The sequence below is a fragment of the Mobula hypostoma genome, chromosome 22, assembly GCF_963921235.1.
Source record: "Mobula hypostoma chromosome 22, sMobHyp1.1, whole genome shotgun sequence".
Classification (NCBI taxonomy): Eukaryota; Metazoa; Chordata; class Chondrichthyes; order Myliobatiformes; family Myliobatidae; genus Mobula; species Mobula hypostoma.
Window position 1 is genome coordinate 15,243,486 of NC_086118.1, and position 24,711 is coordinate 15,268,196.

Consider the following 24,711-nt stretch of genomic DNA (forward strand, 5'->3'; position numbering starts at 1 on the left):
TACATACACCACTGAGAGACAAAATGACTTTGCTATCATCCCCAGTTCGTCAGTACCCTCACAGGAACAGGTGCCCTCCAGAGAGATTGATTGTCTAGTGACTAAAGCTCAGCATGTGGGGCAGAATAATCCCCAGGGTTATGTCTGGGAATAGAGGCAGTTTAACCTCTTTTCCTAGTTTAGAAAAAAATGTTTTTTGTTGTTGAGATGATCACTCCACTGAATGTTAATAGTGCAGTAGCTAGTCTGTACATGGGGAAGGGGGGAAAGCCTTTAAAATGGGGGGGGGAATTTTCTGAAAGGTGTGAGTGGTTTGAGGAGTTGTTATGTATTCATGAAAATTTTGACCCTTACAGGTTCTTGCCAAGCTTCCCTGTGTGTTACTTACTGAACATAATATGAGAGAGCATTCTGGGCAATGCCTTACGAGCAAACTAAACAGCTGCATGTTTGTTCCTCATCTCTCTGTCTCTCGTGTGTTATTCACAGTTACCCGGCCTCCCAGTACCACAACAGTTCTTTCTCACCGAGAGTGTCAGAAGGTGCCAAGTGGCCTTGCATATTGTACATTTTCTATGATCCATACGCTGCAGCATCTTTCCATTGAGCGCATGCTCCTCTTCATTTTTGCAACAAAAATGTCTTTAAGTTGTCTGAAAATTTCACCCAGCTACTCTTCTTTCTCAGCCCTATAGGAGGGGTGATTGATAAATTCGTGGCCCGCGGTAGATGGAGTCAATTTTAGAAAACCTAGCACATTTATTTTTCAACATAGTCCCCTCCAACATGTGGACACTTAGTCCAGCGGTCGTGGAGCATACGGATCCCTTCTTTGTAGAAGTCAGCATCTTGGACCTCCAAAAAGTGGCCCACAGCAGGGGTGATTGATAAGCTCATGGCCTAAGGTAGAAGGAGATGAGTTATACAGCTCTCGTTACATGCACGTACAGTTCAACTCTTTCAGTGATTATGCAGAAAGTTTGAAGTTAATAACTCAAGTCCTTCTACCTTAGGCCACAAACTTATCAATCACCCCTGCTGTGGACCACTTCTGGAGGTCCAAAACGCCGACTTCTACAAAGGAGGGATCCGTATGCCCACGACCGCTGGACTAAGTGTGTAAATGTAGGAAAAATAAATGTGCTAGGTTTTCTAAAATTGACTCCTTCTACCTTAGGCCACGAACTTCTCTATCACCCCTCGTACATGTCTAGGAAATGGATTGTTAGAGCTCCAAAATAAATGATAACACTACACCATCCAGTTTCTGAAAGAATCATGCTGCAATCATTTCCAAAGGAAAAGACACCAATCACTAAAGTGGATTGAGCTTGGTCCTGGTCAGGAAATGTACATCCCATTTTAGTCTCTGAATTTTGACTTACATTTCACACAGATTCTGAATTAGCACAATATGAGAAACAATTTAGTACACCTGCTTTGAGACAATGGTGATTTACATTTTTCCCCCAATGGTAAGCAATCTTTATTATTATTATTATTGTCTGATGAAGAACACAACCAATATCCAGCTCCCCACCAGACCCTCACCCACCTGCACTTCAACAGTAAACAAATCTCATGAAACAAGGGCCATGCACAGATAAGCTGAAATAACTATTCATTAGGCAGGATATATACTTCTGCCTATGTCAAGTTAATTCAAGGCGAATTATCCAACAGAACATCCAACAGAAAGGTCAAAGTAGAAAACGTCAAAGTGGAAAACTGATAGTTTTATTAATATTGTGTGCCAATAAGTTTAATAAAGCATTTCATTTAAAGGGTTGGATACCTGCCATTTAAGTGTCATAGGAGCCAAGTTCCTTGAAGCCTTCCCACACATGACTGATAAGTTTAGTGATGCTAACAGGCAACAAAGAGACAAGGCAAAAATTTTGCATGTGATCACTGCACTTCAGGATAATTATAATGTACCACTGTACCACTGATGTACACAGTCATTATCGGCATTCAAGGAAATAAGGATGCAAGATGATCACAGAGGCACATCTAAGTATATTTCAGAAAGTTAGAATACCAGTGCAAAACTACTAATAAAGTTGTTAATTCAGAAGTGCTGAGCACACAATTCAAAATGGAAGATACGTCCAAATTAAAACAGTTCTAATCCACTGTCACACGCAAACACGAGGAATTCTGCAGATGCTGGAAATTCAAGCAACACACATCAAAGTTACTGGTGAACGCAGCAGGCCAGGCAGCATCTCTTGGAAGAGGTACAGTCGACGTTTCGGGCCGAGACCCTTCGTCAGGCCCTGACGGCCCGAAACGTCGACTGTACCTCTTCCTAGAGATGCTGCCTGGCCTGCTGCGTTCACCAGCAACTTTGATGTATGTTGCTACAATCCACTGTCGCTACCTAGACAAATAATTCCCAAGAACACAAAAAAACTGTGCAGGTGGACAACTGATAGTATGTTTTCTGAAATGCTCAGATTAATTAATCCAACATAAAAACATTGAAGCATTGTTTGCGGAGACTACAATTTCTGTAGGGTTTCTCACACAGAGGCAGCCAATAGCTTTAATCTTTCTGTAAATAAATACCAAGTCTTTACATGGAGGGGAAAAATCACAAATTTGTGGTTTCTTAATAGTTTAAATTGTTTTCTTTTTTGTTCTGAGAATGTAAACAACCTGAGTAAAAGAAAATCAGTAACAGAGTTTCAGAGATAATGAGAGGGAGGGAGAAAGAAACTGAGGCAGGGGAGGCGTGGGAAGACAGTGCGACACTACAAAGGAAAGGGAAAGAGAGACAGCAATACAAACGAGTGGAAGACAAGAGGGAAATGTATATTAAAGAGGGAAAGGCAAGAGGGAGAAATACAAGCTAAGGAGCATGAGACACAAATGGAAAGGAATATTCATGTAATGGTTTCTGTCTGCATGATATGCTGTAATAACCAGTCAAGCAACTTTGTACCTCTGAGGCTGGGTTGCAGGTATGCAGTGGATGAATCTGTGAATCGAATCGCAGGTTTGGTTTCAGTTTGATTTATTATTTTGGTGTGTATCGTTAAAGTTAGTCAGATGTTTCATAAATCACCGATGTTTTTATGAAATCAGTAGAATCCGCTTGCTGCTTCGCATTGCAGCCAATTCTATATAAAAATATTTAAATTATTTTATTTGTGCAACACTTATTAGATCTCCTCATTGAGCAAATTGGGTTGTAATTCATCTCAACTACAAAACAAAAAGTCAGTGTGTCTTTTGAAGCGTTATAATACTAAGTCAGGTGCATTATCACACCTCCTGGAATGGCTGACTTGTCCAATGAGGAGAGATTGAGCAGAGTGGGTCCAAATACTCTAGAATTTATTAAGAATAAAGGGGCTTGACAGGTAGCTGAAGAGCCCCCTAACCATAGGTTTTGATGGAGGTATGCAATACTATGAGTACAAAAAGGGCTTTTTCCACTGAGGCTGGGTGAAACTAGAACTACAGCTCATAGGTTAAGAAAGGTGAACTATTTAGAGGGAACCTGAGGGGGAGCATCTTCACTCAGAGGATGGTGCAAGTGTGGAATGGGCTGCCTGAGGAATGGGTGGACGCGGAGTCAATTTCAACATTTAAGAAGTTTGGGTAAGTACATGGACAGGAGGGGTATGGAGGACTATGGTCCAGGTACAGGTCAATAGGGCCAAGCAGAGTAACAGTTCAGCATGGATTAGACAGGCCAAGCGACTTGGGCTCAATTCCCACTGCAGTCTGTAACGAGCTTGTACATTCTCCCTGTGATAATGTGGGTTTCCTCCAGATGGTACAGTTTTCTACCGCATTCAAAGAATGTCAGGGTTAGTGGATTAATTGGTCACATAGGTATAATTGGGCATTGCTGGCCATTTGGGCCAGAAGGGCTTGTTACCACACTGTACCTCTAAATAAATAAATAATACTCCTGTACAAGAGCCCTGCAACATCTGGCAACCCTGTGATATCTGTCTCAGAGATCAATGTCTGAACAACTTACAAGAGGGTAAACCTTTGCAAGAATTCTTGCTCCTATAGGGTATCTGATACGTATTGAATGCCTAACTGGATGGTGTGTTGAAGGACATTTTCAATCTCTCACATTGCTGCAGTCAGAGGTTCTCGCCTGCTTCAAAAGGGCATCAATCATACTGGTGCCCAAGAAGAGCAGGGTGACCTGCCTAAATGACTACCACCCAAGGTGGACTCATATCTGCTATAACAAAGTGTTTTGAGAGGTTGGACATGAATGGAATTAACTCCTGCCAAAGCAAGGACCTGAATCTGCTGCAACTTGCCTACCATCACAATTAGTCTCACTGGCTCTCCACTTGGCCTTGGACTACCTGGACAACCTGGACAACAGCAATACCCACATTAGACTGCTGTTTATTGATTACAGTTCAGTATTCAACCATCATCCCCTCAGTAATAATCAACTGGTTTCAAAACCAGGGCCTCTGTACCTCCTTCTGCAACTGGATCCTCAAATTCCTTATTGGGAGACCACATCAGTGTGGATCAGAAATAAATTCTTCACCTTGCTGACAATGAACACAAGCGCACCTCAAGAATGTGTGCTAAGGCCACTGCTCTGCCTTCTGTACACCCATGACTATGTGGCTAGGCACAGCATAAGCACCATCTCTAAATTCATCAATGACACAACTGTCGTCAGCAGAGTCTCAGACGACGAGGCGTACAAGAATGAGATGGTGTCACAACCATCACCTTGCACTCAACATCACTAAGACTAAAGAATTGATTGTAGTTTTCAGTAAGGAGGAGACAAGGAAACACACACCAGTCCGCATCAAGGGGTCAACAGTTGAAAGGGTGAACAGCTTCAGATTCCTGGGTGTCAACATCTCTGAAGATCTATCTTGGGGTCAACAGATTAGGATGGGTCTCATCAGAGAGAGGCTAGAAAATCTAAGGTTATTTAAAAGGGGTAACTAACAATTATTAGGGTAATTGAGGGATACAGGGGCCTCACAGGATGAAGACTTCAAAATTTGGCTTCCATTAGCTGGCAGTTTTGCTTTACCTAGGAAGTACCCCTTCTGGCTTTATTAATCCTCCAGATTACTTATTTATTATTATTTCTTTTTTAAAATTTTTGTATTTCCTCAGTTTGTCGGCTTTTGCACAGCGGTTGGGTACGGTCTTTCATTGATTCTATTGTGTTTCTAGTATTTACTATGAATGACTACAAGAAAATGAATCTCAGGGTTGTTCAGTATATGGTAACATATACGTATGTACTTTGATAATAAACTTGCTTTGAACTTTGAAATGAGCAGATACAGGCCCTCAATACCTGAATGGCCTCATTATATCCCAATATCACCACTGCAGAAAAGAATGCTGGCATCCGAGGTGTCCCAGAACTGGAATTTGCATCAGGAATGCAAAATTGACTCATGCCCAGAAATCTTTCCAGCTTGGAAATAGTCACAATAATTGGCAAAACAAAAAATCCATTTTTACTTGCATAACACTGAAAAAGAGACTTCTGCAATTGAGTTTCTGGCCCCACGTTTTATAAGTAAGCTGTTCTCAGCTATTGATTTTTTTCCTCTTTAAACCTCACCAGTTCACTTTGGGCTCTCTGCCAGCCACACGCAACCCATGTGCTGGAACACTAGTTTGGCACAAACTGACATAAAGACAGCTTTTGATTCCTTATAACTTGCTATGAGCCCTTCCTCCTCCACTGACCAACTCCTTGTATCCATAGGCCAATAAGTATATTTTATCTACTTTCAAGGTTGTTTTCTCCTGGGTAAAATTCAAGAGACAGATCTTGGCAAAAAATAAAAACTATAAAATCTGTATGTAATTTTAGGAAAGAGTGACATTTTCTTTGGTGGTCTGGTTACTGTGAACTCAGTACCCAGTGACAGAGCTGCCCGTAGTTGCTAGATTACTGAGAATGTTGAGTGCTTGAGATATAGTTGGTGATGTCTGACCTCATAGAAAAAAAATCTTGAGTTTACAAACCTAATGTGTCCAAAAAAAATCTAGCATGCATGGCTGATTGAATACACAGCAGATTAATTTAAAACTAAATTTACGTGCTGCTTTTGGATGGAGTCTCAACTCTGACTGCAGAGCTGCAAAATAAAACTGCAGAACTGCCCAAGCCTAGTTTGGACGGAAAAGGTCCTTTGACCTACTTAGTGTCATTTATCTAGACTCCCAACTCGACTCTTCACTTATTGCAGAATCTGACTGTTGCTCAACTGAATTCTATGTCATACCTTCAAACCTTCCTGTCAAAACTTCTAGCTGTTGATCAACACAGGCATTGAGTAATATATCTTGGCCTATGTCCCAATCTTCCCTTTGACAATCCTAAATCAGTACCTTCATCTCTTGCTATGATACAGACTCTCAGCACATTATTCCACATTAGCTTCTGGATGAAGCCAAACAAAACCAATAAATATTGAGTACCCTCTTCTTTCAGTGCCTTTAGTGGATTCAGAACTTCTATAAGCCAAAAATGGGAGCAATCAAATTTTTTTATGTTGAAGCTGCTGTTGGTATGAGACCATTTCAGAACACCAACAGCCTTATGATATTTGGAATAATTCCCTAATAGCTATGGTTGAATAAAAAAAATTCTTAAAAAGATCACCTGTTTACTAAAGGATCCAAAAGTATCTGCCACAGCTCATCTGGGGTACTTTTACCTCTGATTGGTATATCCTAAATTCAAACAATCTCCAGTTGTATGCATCTATTGTGCATTGCACTGTCAGAGGAGCCTATTTCTGAGAAAAACATTTATTAAAGCCCTACTTTCTTCTGAGGAATAAAAGATCCCATAGTAAAAGGAGAGAACCAGTACTCCCTGTCTCAGTCAACATCACCAAAAGGATGCTAACTAGTTAATAACAAATTGCTTCTTGTGTTTCTGACATCCAGTGGAACTCCTTTGCTTCAGAATAACTCAACTCATTGTAGAGGTCTTCTGTGGCATCTTGAGATTAATAAGGCTTCCCCTTGTTTCATTAAATGCACAGCACTTGCAAAATATGGACTGCCAAATGTCTATATTCATACAAACATGGATTAGAATAACTGGTTTAAGCACAGGAACTTCTCAGAGAATTTTACATTTCAAAACATTTATCAAAAACCACTTTGACGTGAACTATAATATGGAGTGTAACAGGAAACATCACTGCAGACACTGACCAATATTCTTAATTATTATTCAATTACTATATAAAATCCACAAAATACCACCAAAATCTCTCTCTCCCATCAGTGCTAAGAGGACTCTAAACCAGCTGATTAATTTTCATCACCGTCAACTCAAAAATAATTATTGCCAGACTGAATATTAAGTATTATGCAGAGATGCACCATTGGCTATTTTGCATCTTCATGAAGAAAAGAAATTACAATGTCATGAATCATTAGAATGAGAGACCGGATACCAATGGGGAAAGTGGCTTTATTCTTTGCAAAAGGGAAGTCCCGGAAATTAAAGTGAATGTACAACATGCCACAGCAAGGTGTGTTGAGATGAGAGCTGGGTGAATGATAAAAGTGACTTTACACAGGGAGCCTTTCACATTGGTCAGAGGAAGAAGGCAATCTTGAGGTTTAAAATTGGGGCTTTATCGAACGATCAGCTGCTGAGAAGATTGAGGAGGTTTGGGAGGAAATGGTTTGGGACTCACAAAGCCAGGTGATGGAGGGGGAGGCAGAAGCAAGTTTTCTTCAATTTCAAAAGCAAGTTTATTTAGAATCTAAACACACAAATTAAAACACAGTGCATTCATTCGTTCCAGTCATAGTGCCATTCAGACTATATTTCAAATATCATTGACTTTATACATTGCCAGCCTTAGCACATAGAATCATAGTTACACAGTATGAAAACAAGCCTGTTCACCTAACTTGCACGCCAACCAAGATGCCCAATGAACCAGTCCCATTTGCCAGTGCTTAGCCCATAACCTTTGAAACCTTTCCTATCTACGTAGCTGCCCAATTGTCTTTTAAAAGTAGTGTTGTACCTGCATCAATCGCTTCCTCTGGCAGCTCAATCCACATAGATGTGAATTTTTAACAAAGCTGTCCTCAAATTCCTCTCAAATCTTTTCCCTCTCACCTTAAACATGTGCTCTCTAGTTCTTGATTGCCCAAACCTGGGGAAATTTAACTAACTGGGACATTGTGCAGCTACATGGCTAGGCTTATCCTCAGCAACACCAGGAATAGGTAGAACCACAGCACACAGTGGCATATGTTCCTTGGCTCCAAGCACAGCCTGATGCAACCACATACAAGGGTGGCCATCAGGATGAGGGTGATATCAGATACTTTAGATCATGTAGTGCAATAACTTGAACTTTGTAACCCATTTCTGAGATCCTCAGATGAACTGAAAGATGACACAGGTAGCTGTCAGGGTGGAGGAACAAGGAATGTACCATATCTGCACCAAATACAGCAGCTGGGAGAGCACCTTATCCTCTAATGAACATACTCCGAGCTGATATTGTAAGGGAGTATGATTCCCATGTTTGCTTTATCTGGCTGTTACATCCTTCAGACCCTCGGAACCAGATCCCCAGAACCTTCAGGTAGTCTAGACCTTACAGTGAAGGGGACGGTGGACTGGTTGCACCCATTGCTAAAGAACATGGCTTTGCTTTTGAAGTTGACTGTGGCCCGATGCCAACTCAAAACTGGTACCAGATGCTGAGCAATCTGTGGAGCACCCATGGGTCCAAGCAGAATACAACCAGTCCATGAACCTGGCAACATCACTCTCCTATATACGTGTCCTTCCTAGTGGATTCAGCAAAGGGTTATTTGCAACACCCAAGCCAGGAAAGAGTCAAGAACCCTGCCATACTCCAGACTTTTGCACTAATTGATTTGAACTGCACAATGGATATCCGTGTAGAGCACACAAATCCAGTTCTTGACTCCATCCCCAAGACACATTTTGGAGATCACATCCATCCAACATGTGTGCAATATCCTCTAAAAGTCCTTCTCCTGTTCCAAATGGACTAGACAGATGTCTACCTGTCCCTCAAGAGATCCCATGTTTTCTTCTAAACTCCAGCAAGTACAGGCCCAGAGCCCTCAAATGCTCAGCATTTATCAGCATGACACAAAGGAAAATCTTGAGAAAACTGACCGTGAGGCATAACTGGAGTACCACTGAGCAATACAAGTCTATCAAAGATTTTCCTGCCAGGTAAGCTCAGGTTTTGTTAGAGTGGATCATCTGTCCCCAGGCAGATTTAAGCCAGTTGGCAACGACTTTGTACCGGATATTATAATCCAGATTCAACAGGGGGATGGGTCTCCAATTCCAAATATCCTACTTAAAGTAGATCTAAATGATGTTTTTTACTACCATTGGAACCTGTAGACTTGCACCTGATCTGGCACGTCCAGTCTGCTTCCAGTCTGAAGCACGACTCATTTGTCAAGTAAAGACCTCCTTACACATGGAAAATCTACATGAAATAAGAAAACTAGTGAGAGTGATATCCAGGTATGAACTGCACACTGTTGGTCAATACTGCACGTATCCTGGTGACTCTATGTATTAACTCATAAAGTGCATGTATGTCCTGAATGGAAAATTTCAGAGTTTGCTATCATGAAATAATACCCTAGTTGTGCTTCACGATCAGTCACATGGAGAATTCTATAACGTGCTGGGAAGATTCCCAGGTGATGCTCAGGTCTGCGCGCACCACTGACAATTCTGAGAAGTGACCTTGTGTATGTAATAAACAGAAGTTAGTGAAAAATAGAAAAACTCTGCATTAAGCGAAAACTGAAGATTTCAATTGCGTATTGAAAGAGTGGATTCATCAGTGTCAGAGTGAACATGTGTTGCTCAACGGTATGCTGATCACGAAACAAGCAAACATCTATCATGATCAATCGAAAATTGAAGGTAATTGTTTCATGCATAAAATTATTTAAAATATCAAATAAAACTTCTTCCCCCTGTCATAGTTGTTGTGGAATGGGTGGCTGTTTGAAATCGATGATGGTTATGAAGCCAATCACAGCGACAGAACACAGTAATAGAACCCAGTTATGATGCTCCTGTCATGGGAATGGAATCTACCTGCACCGTCTAAAGCACAGCAAGTTCAAAACTGTATATTTTACACATCAGCTTTAGTTAAATTTTCAGAATTACAGAATTCTGCATTAAATATAGTAGATTCTGGTTAACTGGACACATTGAGACCAGTACATTTTGGCCTAATTAGATAGCTGCCCCAATTAGCCAAAGTTTCATGGAAATAGTTTAAAAAATAAGAGAGGCAAACTACTGTTTAACTGAATAACAAGTTATGTGTTTAAATAAAATACAGAACAAATTAGAACACTGCTGATACTACTACAATAAAATAAAATTGTGTATTAGTTCTTAATAGTTATCAACAGAGGATTTCATCCAGTGTACACTGTAGTGTTCCTTTGATTGCAAACGAACAAAATCAGTGCTGAGCTTCGTGCAGAAAATGTACTGCCTTCATACAATGCTTTTAATGATTGCATCCTCCAAATCTTCATTTTCATTGTAACATTCGAGATGGTTGTCAATACCTTCAAATTCTTCTTAGTTCCTAGCTTACTGAAGTCATGAAATCATTTCATTTTCACTGCCGGCCATTTCTGGCATCTCCAAGTCTGAATGCTTGAAAGCACAGTGAGCAAAACTGTTCTGAATTGTCTTACTGCTTATTTCTCGCTATCAGTAACAAAAATAATGCTTTTTTGAACACAATCACATGCACCCAATGTTTGTTATTTTAATGTTTGCTCTAAGCACAGTGTAGTGTCTAACAGACTGATACTAGTTGGAAATGGTTCAGTAACAATCTCCTGTCCCAATTAAGTGGCACAGTGTCTCAAATAAACGGAGGGCATCCCAATTTGTTTTTGTTCTTTCAAAGTTGTCCCAAATAAGCGGCTACCCTAATTAAGAGATGGCCTAATTAATCCACTGTATTCGCTGAAAGAGAGTCACACTAAAACAAGGTTAAGATGTTAAAAATGCTCAATTATTACAGGAAAGTTCAGTCTGTCTATTGTAAGCATTATTTAGTGGGACAACCAGAGTCAGTAATATCCCTCCAACTCCAAGCCCAACCCCAGCAGTAATATCAAACTTCCTCTTCTCACATATCAAACTGTATTTCTGTTGCGTTCCCTTCCAGATCTCTGATGATACTGTTTGTCTTTAGGAGCATTTTCATGTATCCCACCTGCAGGACAAATGGAAGAGTCCACCCATTCCCCTCAATCTCACCGCTTCTACCGTCTTCCATTTTTGCTGTTTTACCAGATCACTATCCTGCTACTCTCCCTCAGCTGGAGTGGGTGGGTGGGTGGGTGGGTGGGTGTGGGTGTGTGTGTCTGTGTGTCTCTGTGTGTGTGTGTGTGTGTGTGTGTGTGTGTGTGTGTGAGTGAGTGAGAGAGAGAGAGAGAGAGAGAGATCTCCTCAGTGTTGCAGCTCTCAACAAGAAAACAGAGTCAAAGCTAACAACAGAATGTCCAACAGAACCATGTATCAAAGGTATACCTTTCAGTACACTTATTTCTCAAGAATCACCGCTACTTAATCTACATTTAACAGACTCTGTATTTTCAGCATTTTCTGTTTATGGAAAAATAATGATGATGAGATTCACTTAATCAAGTACTTTCATCTCAGAGGTTACATCCAAATCATGAACTACTTAAGTGACATTGAAATTAAATGCAAGTCACATTATTGAATTACACATTAACTAATTTATATTTGTGAATAAAGGTTACAATGATAAACATTTGCATTATAAATTCAGCTCTACAGAGGTACACAACTCTCTTCAGAGACATCAAGTACTCCTATTAGCAGAATGAATGCTTTATTTATATGAAAGAAAGTAACACTACCCATCAGCTACTTAACTGCTGTATGTAATCATGTTTGACTTGAATAAGATACATGTATGTGGTTGGATTGAGTTGTTCTCCGATCTTGGCAATTTACTTGCAAACATTTTGTCACCATGCAAGGACACATTGTCAGTACGCTGTTGACTGTGGCTTGGCTGTTACATACTTTTCTGTAGACAAACATGTGGACCTCAATTCCATTTATGAGCCATTGCGGGCAAAATGCCTGATCAGAACGCACAAAGTCTGTCACACAGCCGATCAGCGAGGAGATTTCCTCCCCACGTCACAACTGAGTTTCCAAATCAGCTGACTGAAAAGTATATAAAGTCTGGGCGTTTGGAGGACACGCCACAATGATCAATGAACTCCTTGCATGGTGCCAAAACGTTTGCCAGGCTCGGAGAATAGCTCAGCCCAGCCCAACCATCATCCAGCTGAGCTACACATCTTCTGAATTATTTCCAGGTTGCACTCTCTCGGACATATACTTTTTCAAACTCCACAGAAGTTGAGTAGAGGAAACACTAAACAGGGAAAACTCAGACACAAGTCATTACAAAGTTTTTTACAGCATGTGAACATAGAGGGGGAAAAATTCTAAAGAACACAATCCCTATGCTGTTCCACTTTGTTGGGATTGCCTTAGTCGTACTTTCATATTTATCTAACTTTTTGAAGTGCTAACTCCCTATATTTTGGCCTTAAGCCCAGGAACTTCATTTCCCTGTGGTCCACTATTTTTGTTTCAAGTGTCGCTTCTCAAACAGGAAACTATGCCCAAGAGCAGAATTGGCACTGGCCTGTAACTGACTGAGGATGCTGCATGTGTCATAACTGTAAATAATTATTGAGCATTTTCAACTTCCTTTCCGCAGGACATGGCTTCTAACACCTCATCTAGATCCCAAGGCATTTTTCTCATCCCTATTCTTCTCTAACAGTTGTATGTGCCATTAAACATATTAATAGCAGTTTCAAAATGAGCAGTTTGCTACTCAGACAGTTCACTTATAAGGAGAACAACTTCAGAGTGAAACAGTAAATGGTTTTGATTGGGATCATTGGATGATGAGCCCAATACCTACTTGAATCATAACTGCAATATAAAAGAATACCTTTATCAATCTACCATGCAAATGACCAAAACACTTTCCACCGCGCCCCCCCCCCACATTATGGCTCATGTTGTAAACCACTTAGGCATTCCCCAATTCTTACAAATGAATGAACAAATTAAACTGCCTGGATTCTTTCTGAGTATAACCCTATCCAGGTTAATTTGTGCTTGTGTGGTCTCCAATCTTTTAATTCATTCCTGGTTATTATTTTTAAATTAATATCAACACATTTTCTGAAATGTTCTGTGACTTATCCCTTAAGAATCTGACACATGCTAATATACAATTTTACCTCCCAAAATCCAGCAAAGTTCACTCTGTGAATCTTAACAGTGAGCATCAACAGTCCATTCCCAGTGCGGCACAATACAACACACTGACTCATGAATAGAAATCATTAACAGTTGCATTATTTGATTTGTTTCTGGCTGGTCAGTTCAAAGGCACCAGCCAGTGCCTTGCCTGAGATAAGCTAACCAACTGCAGATCAAAAAGAAAATTACCTGAAACTGCCTAAATAAAAGAGGATATCTTTTTCTTCTAACAAGTGGGGATATGGGGGCTACAGAGTGAATGCAGTGAAGATTCAGTGGGCTCGTATCTGGATGCAGATCTGTCATACAAACATAGAGGAAGTAGGCTAGGCTTCAGCTCTCAATAGCTAAGGAAATATGAGAAGAGACCTTACTGAATTTTATTTTTTTTTTAAATGAGGGCTTGAGTGAATTGATATGAGGAGAATGTTATTCCTCTCCAAGGCGAAGCCAGGCAATAACCACCATCTTCAATATGGGGCATAGCCTTTGAAAACCATTTGAAGACCAAGATCTCAGGTCTGAGCAGCAATGTTCCCTATACACCTACAAGCTTCAGAAACCTGGATCACATACAAGAGGGAAATTCGAGCCATGGAAAGATACCAGCAACTCCCATCTTCACAAAATCCTCCAGATTGACTGGAAGGATAAGTGAACCCATACCAGGCTTTGGTTACATTGAGTTGGCTATGTCCTTTGCATGCCTACTCCAAACTCCAAAACCATTTGAGCTCAGCTATGAGAGGAGGTTACCAGGCATGCAGGGATAATGATTCAAGGTTGTATCCGAAGCATCCTTGAAGAGCAGTGTCCTCACTGAATCTCTGACATATGACCATTCAAGTGGAAGAGGAGCATCCAGAACGATATTGAGGATGCTGAGATCATGTATCAGAAGCATACAGAAGCCCTTCCTAAGTGAAGGAAAGAGAATACCAAATTAAATTATCCACCCACATGCTCCATGAGCCACCTGCCCACTTGTGGAAGAATCTGCAGTTCCTACATTGGCTACAAAACCCCTAACACCAGAATGAAAGCAAGCAAGCCTTGATTCAGGAGGATGGCCTAAGAAAGTGAAGATCGTACACTAGCGGTCGCCAGCCGGTCGATCTTTGAGACTTTCCCAGTAAATCCCCAAAAAAATGAAAAATAAATACACAAATACTGTTGTAATGTGAGCATTATAAAAATAAGTAATACTAATTAGGATAATGGTAATATGGCAATACTTCCGCTACTGAAAGCTGTTTGTAAAGAGAGATTGTTTCCGGGTTGCCGGATTTTAGTTCCATTCTTTCTGCCCAGTGCGCATGTGTGTAGCTCCCTCGCCATGCACCGCGGTAGAAAAGACCGGAAGTAAAACCCCGCAACCCGGAATTACCATCATAATTAGTATCACTTATTTTTATAATCCTCACATTACAACACCTTTAATTCTATGTTTCATTATTTAATTTTATTTCAACACGAAAAATAAATGAATAAAAATTGACTGTTGCACTCAGTGTGATGACTAGGGCTGAATACTTTCTGCTAGTTCCCTGAAATTTGGCTCATAACTACAGCCAGTCTGAGACAGTCTGTGAGGTGCCTGTCAGTAAGACAGCTCCTGTACGTAGATTTCATAATTTTCATCTGTTGCAGCACAGCGCCCTCGCAAACCTCCTGACAGACTGAATATTTGAATGGACAATTTCCTTTGTTAGACTGAATGTTGAATCTGCCACATTCCTTTTAGGTGTTTTGTATTGGTAAACCGTTACTGAGGCACTAGTATAAGATTCAGAGGTACGCAAGATAATGACACCACTGTTTTGTGTTTCCCAGTTCTTTTACATTTGGGGAATGTTGGAATTTAAAGGTGGAGAAGTGTTGTAATGTGAGTATTATAAAGATAAGTTAATACCAATTAGGATAATGGTAATATAGCAATACTCCCACTACGGAAAGCTGTTTGTAAACAGGTTGTTTCCGGGGTTGTGGGGTTTTACTTCCGGTCTTTTCTGCGTATGCGTCTATAAGCCCCTCTGTCGCATTGGTTTTGCCATCCAGATAAAGTTGTTCCTTTGGACATGAAGTTGTCGAGTGGTCCTTTTTCAAAGTAGAAGTTACTATAAAAGGTAAGAAGTATTGTAATATTCTTAAAGAAAGACAGCTATGGCCTGTTTGATATGCTAGTTACAGTGTTTTCTTGGTTGAATTAATTTGAAAGTTTGACAAAAGCATTTTATGTAATTCAAATACAATTAGCCTAAATAAAAGGCCTCAAATTGGAAGTACAATCTGAGTTGTTTTTTCTCTAAACGATTTAGTGAGTAGAACTTGCCTTCCACTAAGGCTGAGGTAGGGGGATCCTGGGCTTAAAAATGTTGGCGACCACTATTGCACGCACTGGGGGGGGTGGGGGGGAGACAGATAATCCTTTCTAATGACACATGCACTAAATGACTTGCACATAATGCCTTTGCAAAGGAGTTGTAAATTGATTCATTGTATATAGAAATTTTAAGGCTAAAAAAGTGAAATAAGCTTCACTATCAAGTGCTCCAAATACTTAGCATGCAAGATGATAAATATATACACCAGTGTCATGTTTAATCTAGGCCCTTCCTTGATAATGAAGAATAACAGATTGTGATTTAAGGCGAGTCAAAAATCTAATGACGCGTAACAATATTTCAGCATTGATTAGACCATGATTTATGCCATCTGGTCTTTGAGATCAGAAAGGTTTCTTGTTAAGGAGGAACCTACAGTATAGAACTTGGTTGTCTTGGATGACAGCAATGACAATCTGAGCAATATAACAACAATAAAGTGGGCCCAACTTACTTAAAAATGAATGACCAACAATGGATTTGAAACTTAGAAGGTGCTTAGACAATAGTTAGAGGCTTTTACACTAAATAAACAGCATTAGAATCAGAGTATAACAGAAGAACTAAGGAGGAGGGTGTGGGAAAGGGGTGAGACCAGGTTGAAAATGATCCCTTTCACTTCCCTCAGCCTCTTCCTGCGGGAAAACCAAAGCCGATGGCTAGAAACAGGGAATATCCCATGGGTGGAAGAGGAAAAGAGCCATGGGAAGCTAGAAAGAGGGAGGGAGAAGCAGTGGAAGCTATTGACTGGATGGCGTTGAGAGGGAGAGAGGAAGTGAGGCTGGAGGAGGGTTGGTAGTGATGAGGCCAGAGAAAGACAGGAAGGAAAAGAACATGCGTGTTTGTTCCTGTCTGTGTGTTGGCATAATTAAAGTTCATTTAGCTGAAGTGTGTGTGTGTGTGTGTGTGTGTGTGTGTGTTGTTGTAGTAGTAGCAGTTGTAGCTATTTACACAGCATCATTCAGTCTCCAATCATATTTTGACTTCCATGCCTTCAGAACAAGACCTTGCCCTGCCGAGGCCAAACTGCAACTGGTACACATTGCCACCCCACAATAAAATATGAAAAGTGAGTGCATTTTCCATAATTGTACAGTATTGTCTCCAAAGAGAAGGGGCACTGCCAATAAAAAAAATGTATAGATACTCCTCTGAGACAAACAAAGTGCTTCCAGGGAAGGGTCTGCGGCATGGTAAAGATTCTGAGTTACTTTAACAAATCACTTGGGTTGGATAGGCTCTGCTGTGCTTGGTCACTGTGTTTTTAAATTTCTAATAGAGCTGACCTGCACAAAGCTTCTCCAAGTGTTGGAGAAAATACTGGCATTACTACCAAAGCCATACATTCATTCTCATGGCAGGCATGAAAAAAATCACCATTGCTTCAAAGCAGTTAAATAATAAATATTGTTCAATCATTTAGTATTTAGCAGGTTGAAAAATTATAAACTAGTAGGCAGGCAAAGATAACGCAGCATGTTTCATATCTGACAACTCGTATCATTAGCAGTTTTTTTATGTTAAGAGAACATAAGAGAAAACAAGGTTAGAATCACATAATGAAGTAAAAAAATTGACATTTTGATGCTTAACTTTAATTGCCTCTCAGTTTAAAGAATATTTAAGTGCAAAGATTAAATATACGAAGCTGAATCTATAATTGGATAGATTAAGTGTGATCGGTGTAAACAGCTTTCTTGATGTTCATATTGTGTTTCCATACTTTATAGCTATATACTGTTGAGTCAATAAATGTATGGTTGTTAATTGAGAGTCAGCAAAATGCAGATTCATCATTATATTAAACTTCATATCAAACCCAAATATTTCTCAAATTTCTAGCAATTAAAAGTTAACTATTTCCTGTACAGGAAAAGAAAGATGATAAGTGATATGACACTGAGAAAAAGGATCAGGAGAACATTAATGGACCTCTGTGCCATTTAATAAGATAATGGCTGATCTGAGCTTGATTACAGATTCCCCATCCAAACTGTTACCTGTAACTCTCAGTTCCTCCCTTAGACCAAACTGTGCATCTCCCTTGAATATATTCCACTCTTCTCGGGATTAACCACTCTCTGAAAACAAAAACTCCTCTTCATCTTTATTGTAAATTGGCAACCCTTTATTCTAAAACCAGGCACCAGCTTTAGATTCCTCCATGAAGGGGAAAGAACCCATAAGAATCCTACACATTTCAGTAAAATCACCATTCATTCTTTTAAAATCTATTGAATACAACTTCACCTTGATAATGTTTTCTTTATATGATAATCCTTTCATCCCAATAATCAAACTAATAAACTTTCTCCAAATACATGGGTGTATATCCCACATTAAGAAAGGAGGCTTAAACAAAATTTGCCCTTCATGGGTGGTCTCACTAATATCTGCATTGTCCTTATACTCCATCTCTTTTGTAACATAAGCCAACATTCTATTAGCCTTCGTTACATGTTTTGCCTGAATCTTCTTATCGTGTCCATGGACAGCCTATACATGGGCCAGCCAGAACTGGACACATTTTAGCGCCCTGTTGTTGAATTCGGCAAGATCTGCAACAGTCCAGGGTTCCTCTAGCAATGGGCATTGCAGGAGATGTTGCATAGTTTGTGGCTCAGTTCCACATTCACAAGTTGTCGGGCTGGTTGTATATCCCCATTTGCATAGTGACACCTTTGAACAAACTACACCAGTCTGAAATCACTTCCAGGGCGCCCAGTTGCAATTAGCTCCTGGGGGAAGGCTTTCATCCACTGGAATTTCCATCATTGGGGGTTGTTTGAGACTGGCAAGCCGGGCTTTCCAACAAGGTGATGCGGGCTTCAGATGGGATTGATTGTAATGGAACAACACCTGAATGTTAACTTATGTTCCTTATACAAGAACATCCAGATCTCTCTGCAGTGCAACATAATGTAGTCTCTCTATTTAACTAATTATATTTTTCCACTCTTTCTATTAAAATGGATATCCTTGCAGATCCCCATATTACACTTCACCTGACAAAATGTCCTCTCACTTAACCTTCATCTATATCTCTCCGCAGGCTCATTGTGAATTTGGCTTATTTTTGCACCTTCAGCAAATCTATTTATTTATTTATTGAGTGACAGCATGCAATAGGCCCCTCTGGCCTCTTGACCATCCCCTAATCACAGGACAATTTACAACGACTAATTAACCTACCAACTAGTTCATCTTTAGACTGTAGGAGCAAACTGCAGCAACCACAGAAATCCCAAGCATTCCATGGGGAGGACGAATAGACTCCTTACAGATGGGTTGGGATTGAACTCTGATGCTCCTGATGTGTATAGCATCATGCCAATGACTACACTTCCACAGTTCCCCAAATATGGCTATGGTACCCTTGATTTCTTCATCCAAGTAATTACTTTCGATTACAACTGTTGAGGCCCTAGCACTGACCACGTGGCAACTCATTAGTTAATTCTTGCCAGCCTGAAAGTGATCCACTTATCCCAACTCCCAGTCTTGTGTCAGCTAACCAATCCCCCCCATGATTATAAGAAATTCAAAAAATAATACATTGTTGTTGTAAGAAATGGCATGTTAATCTTATATCAACTATCTCAGCGATCCCCAACCACCAGGCCGCAAAGCATGTACTACTGGGCCGCGAGGAAACGATATGATTTGGCGATATGAGTCAGCTGCAACTTTCCTCATTCCCTGTCACGGGCACTGTTGAACTTGAACGCACATGAGGTCATTACACATGCCAGGTCATCACCCGCGCATCATCCATGTCAGCGCGGGAAGAAAATCAACTCCTCAAGCTTGCAAATGATGGCGGGCTGAAAAGTATGTTTGACATAACACCTCTGCCGGCATTCCGGATCAAAGTCAAGGCTAAATATCCTGAGATAGCCACGACAGCACTGAAAACATTGCTTCCATTTCCAACATATCTCGGCAATGAATGCAACAAAAACTAAATTGCGGAATAGACTGGACATAAGGAACCCCCTTCGAGTATCGCTGTCTCCCATCACCCCTCAATGGGACCATCTTGTTGCAGGGAAACAAGCCCAGGGCTCCCACTGATTCAGCGATACTGGTGTGCTGCAATGATTTTATATGTTCATACGGGGAAAATATTGCTGTGTGTTTAATATCCAAACGTTACTTAAAATGTTATGATGCCATTGACTTATAAGTGACTTATCACTATATTCATGCGAGGAAAATATGCGCTATGTTTAATATTAAATTCGTTAGATAAGCCCTTTTAGAAACAAAATTGAGTGTATTAGCCACTTATCACCTATATTCCAGTCATGATTAACACCCCCCGCAAACAGAATCGCCAAAAACGATTTGTAGGAAAAAAATCGGCACGTACACGCATGCGCACTGGTGCCCGCGCAAGGCTTCATGGTCATTGTAGACTTTTTCGGGGTAAACACAACGTATTTGACTACTACTCTTGTCTGTTGGCAACTCTACCCACCGCCCCCCCCCCCCCCGGGTCAGCCGGTCCACAAGAATATTGTCAATAATAAACCAGTCCGCAGTGCAAAAAAGGTTGGGGACCCCTGAACTATCTTATTGGATATGTGGCAGCAGGATCAGTTGAAGCAAAATTAAAACAATATAACTTGACATGTTATGTTGTGGACTTTAGCTTGGATCAAAAATTACTTCTTCCAAATTATCTACAGTACATAAATGGTGTGAAAGTAATAAATCACAGAAACAATCAGTTTAAGTGAGATCTAGGTATTAACAGAGACAGATCCGATAGCAGATTTGATGTCGTGTTGAGTGCATCCTGTTTACCAAGTCAATCCAAAATAAACCAAAGAGCATAATATTGAGAGAGAAGTGCCACAGACAGCCTGTACTTTCCTGGAAATTAAATTGTTTAACATCATACTTTCAATGTCATACAACTGAAAATCAGTTGTCTTCAAGTTATTTTGTGCCACCTGAAAATACAGCCAAGCATTTCCTAGAATGTGTCATCCATGCAACCTCAACACCATTTCTGTGTCAGGAAAATATATTAATTTCATTTTTCATGTAGCACTCCTTTGAACCACTGCACAAAAATGTGGAATATCCTTAAACCACAGCCATACTTGCACCGAGCCACAGTTCGGAGATCTTCAAAGTGAGTAAAAACATTCATGAATTCTTGGCAATCCCTTCATGTTCAATATTGCAAAGGCATTGACCACTGCTGCAGTGATGCTCTATCTGATTCCTCAGTCTGATTCTCTTTTATGCTAAAATTTACAGCTCCTAACATGCTGCCATCCCTGAATGAGATTCACTCATGTTCTACCCCATTTCCTGATGTATAATGTCAATCCCTATCCCCAGTACCCGATGTGGAAGCGCAGTCCTTCCTTCCAAATGCTGGTCCTTCCTCAAATCCTTTCCCCATTCCCCAATGAAGAATGCTGATTCTTCCCCCCCCCCAAACCAACCATCCAGCAACTAATCCTGGCTCCAGTCCGACTTGTACACCCCAGACCATTGTGGTCTGAGGACAAGCAATACCCATTCTGTATCTGCTGAGATCATGGGCCTCACTCAATCTTGACTGGAATTTCATGTGTGTGTCAGTGGCCAAAATATATGAGTGTTCACAAATTAGTAAGCAATTCTTCTGCCCTTTAGTGTTAGTGGCCAAATATATACAGTACATCCAACATTAAAGCTAAATTCTTAAAAATTGACTTTCACAGTCTCTATTTTCTATTTATTAAGGTATGAAAAAGGAAGCTGGAACTGCCAGTGGGGATTCATCAGATCAAACTTCCAGGATATAACCAGAGTTGGGCACCCCAGCAATAACACAACACTGAAACGCATTAAAAACGCAAACACGAGGATATCTGCAGATGCTGGAAATTCAAGCAACACACATCAAAGTTGCTGGTGAACGCAGCAGGCTATGCTGCCTGGCCTGCTGGGTTCACCAGCAATTTTGATGTTTGTCGACTGAAACGGATTAGACAATTTTTAACCAAGTACAGTTAATGTTAACAGTGTATTCCACATCCTTAACCACTGATTTCTGATAGAAATCCCTTCAACCCCAAATACACAATGGATTAGACAATCCACGTTTTGTATCTGCCGCAAATTTATTTTCTTGGTAAAATTTTAGAAAGATAAACACCTTACCCAATTAGCCTCCGGGAGAACAGGAGAGACTTGATTTGTATTAAATGCAAATCAAATCTGTCGCTTTTCAATAAATGGTTAACCTTATTTTGGATTTCAATTTTAATGAATGACTAACAAGAGAAAACCGCAGACGCTGGAAATCCAAGCAACACACACACACAAAATGCTGGAGGAATTCAGCAGGTCAGGCAGCATCTATGGAAAAGAGTACAGTCGATGTTTCGGGCAGAGACCCTTCATCGGGACTCACTGTGTCTGTGGCTTTAATGAATGACTTGCAGATTTTAAAAAAAGTAACGCGCGGAATCCTATCAATAACTGCTGTGGGTTTAAGTTAAGACCAACATACGTTGAAATCTTACCATTTCCCACCAAACCCAACCTAAAATGTCAACAATAGGAAGACGTAAAACAAGGATCTAATTGCGATTGGTGGGGGGGGGGGCATCTCCGCAGGACCATCTTTCTCGAGTGTGTAAAAAACACAATCCAAATATTGAGGTGTTCTTCGCCCTCTTAGACACCTGGAGCCTTGACCGCTCGAAGCTCGGCTGCACCGTCGCACGTCCTAAGTACAAAACTACCCAGTTAGTATTTCGCAATTCCTCCACATTTTTGCTAACACGCGTTGCCCTCTAGTGGAATGTTAAATCGGGCGCGTCAACGACTCAATACACACTGTCACAGGACAATTCCAGAAGAGGTAGCAAGTCTGCAAATCATCTAAATCTCCAACTCCACCCTCACAAACCGTGACAACTTCCTTTCCTCAGACCCACTGTGAAAACTTTAAATAACGATCCTCTAATAATTGCCCAATATCAGAATTTCCGGACCGTTGAACCGGTTTTCCAGTTCGCGTTTGTGTAACAGTGGAGAAGAGTGAAGTTAAACCAGGGCGATGCTCATCTTGATTTACCGCAACACAAACCATCTCTCTCTCTCTCTAAGTCTCCCAATTAAAATAAATTAAGCAGCACTCAATCTTCCCGGGACTATATCTCGCCACGTTTGATCAGCCTGAAACTTCAATCACGGGTCCCATCCGTTTTTTAGCTGCGTTTAACCAAATGAAGCAAAGCCGGGGCTTACCTCTAAAATTTCCACGTAACTGGCAGGGAACCATCCCCTCGCACCATCCTTTTCACCTTCCCACCATCCGCCGTTCAGCACCTGTACGACCTTGATAATCTCCCCAGCCTCGAACTTCAACCCGTGTTGATGCTGATCCCCGGAAAAAGCGTACAAAGTTTTGCACAGAACTCCGGCCATTGCAAACACCTCGACTTTTCTCCCCCCTTTTTTTTGCCTTGTAACCAGTAAAAGCTGAAGTGGAGAACGATTGAAGCGGGTTTCTGTTTCCTCCCTTCTCTTCCCCGAGGTGGATCTCGGGGAGCTACAGACGGGACTCCCTCATTGTTCGTTTCATCTGTGTGACTCTGTTTAGGTCATGACGAAACGGGACGATCAGACTCAGGGCGGGCGAGAGGGAGAGAGAAAAAGTGTCGCTGCTCTGATATTCTCTCGCTCCGTTGCAGCGCCCAGTTTGGGTCGCAGGCCGTTGCAGTTCTGAATGGTGGCGCTTTGACGGGAAGGAAACGAAATGATCGCTCAGCCTCTTTGATTAATTAGAGTGCGTTCCTTGATGGGGGTCGCGGCGTGCCATCATTTTATATAAACAAATCAATATCACACTTTGGGGGAAAACACATTTACCAAGAGTTCCACTGTTTGGAGGTTTCATATACGAAAATTTAAGTCTTTAAGACTTGCCATCTGTTTTATTTTGATAAATCGTATATTCAGTTATTTCAGTTTGATCAATAGGCTCATTCAAACGGGGACTTTTCTTCATAACGTGGGAGATAAATCCTTCCGTTTATTATAAACATTTCCAGTTCTATTCGCTTTAATATCCTCCTTTAATGAGTGAAATTCGCGGTCTCTACTCGCGGAAAACCGCTGCTCGAAAGATATTTTCCCTTCTCCATGGCTACACAGATTTTAACAACTTCTGTACAAAAGCCTCGTTGTGCCGACCGAGCAGTCACATTCTGTTCAGACAACCCGCGTTTCCAGCCATTTTACCAGCCTCCTGCCAATCACACTTCCCGAATCCGGTTTTCCCGTGAAGCGGTTTTGCCCGCGGCGCAGGCAGGAGGAGCTGCAGTTAGCGCCCCTGGTGTATGGTGACCAGCAAGCAACAAGTCTGTTTATAATCTATGGGGATTCAGGATTTTGCCAGTGGAACGGGATAGTACCTCTAAATTTAGTATCTTTCCCCCTTTGAATTTCGATTACCCCGGAGGTCAGGAAACTTATTTGTCCTTCCATGATATTTTTAGTTTTATTTATTTATTTATTCGGACATAGCATGGAATAGGCTTTTTTGGCCCTTCCAGACAAGCAATTCTGTCCAAGTTGCATGCCATCTTGGACAATGTCTCCCATTCACGACATAATGGACTGGTTGGGCACAGGAGTACATTCGGCCAGAAACTCATTACACTGAGATGCAACACTGAGCGTCATAGGAAGTAATTCCTGCCTGTGGCCATCAAACTTTACAACTCCTCCCTTGGAGGGTCAGACACCCTGAGCCAACAGGCTGGTCCTGGACTTACTTCCTGGCATAATTTACATATTACTATTTAATTATTTATGGTTTTATTACTATTTAATTATTTATGGTGCAACTGTAACGAAAACCAATTTCCCTCAGGATCAATAAAGTATGACTATGACTATTCCCCCAATTTAACTCTAGCCTAATCACAG

At 40.9% G+C, this 24,711-nt stretch overlaps 1 protein-coding gene across 1 annotated transcript in view; it reads right to left on the reverse strand.

Annotated features, from left to right (window-relative positions):
* gas7b (growth arrest-specific 7b) overlaps positions 1–24,058 on the reverse strand; it is a 526,445-nt gene extending 502,387 nt beyond the window's left edge. The window contains exon 1 of the mRNA XM_063074230.1: positions 23,026–24,058. Coding sequence (XP_062930300.1) covers positions 23,026–23,205 — 180 coding nt within the window. The 5' untranslated portion in view covers positions 23,206–24,058. The remainder of the gene's footprint in view (positions 1–23,025) is intronic.
* Positions 24,059–24,711: the final 653 nt, after the last annotated feature.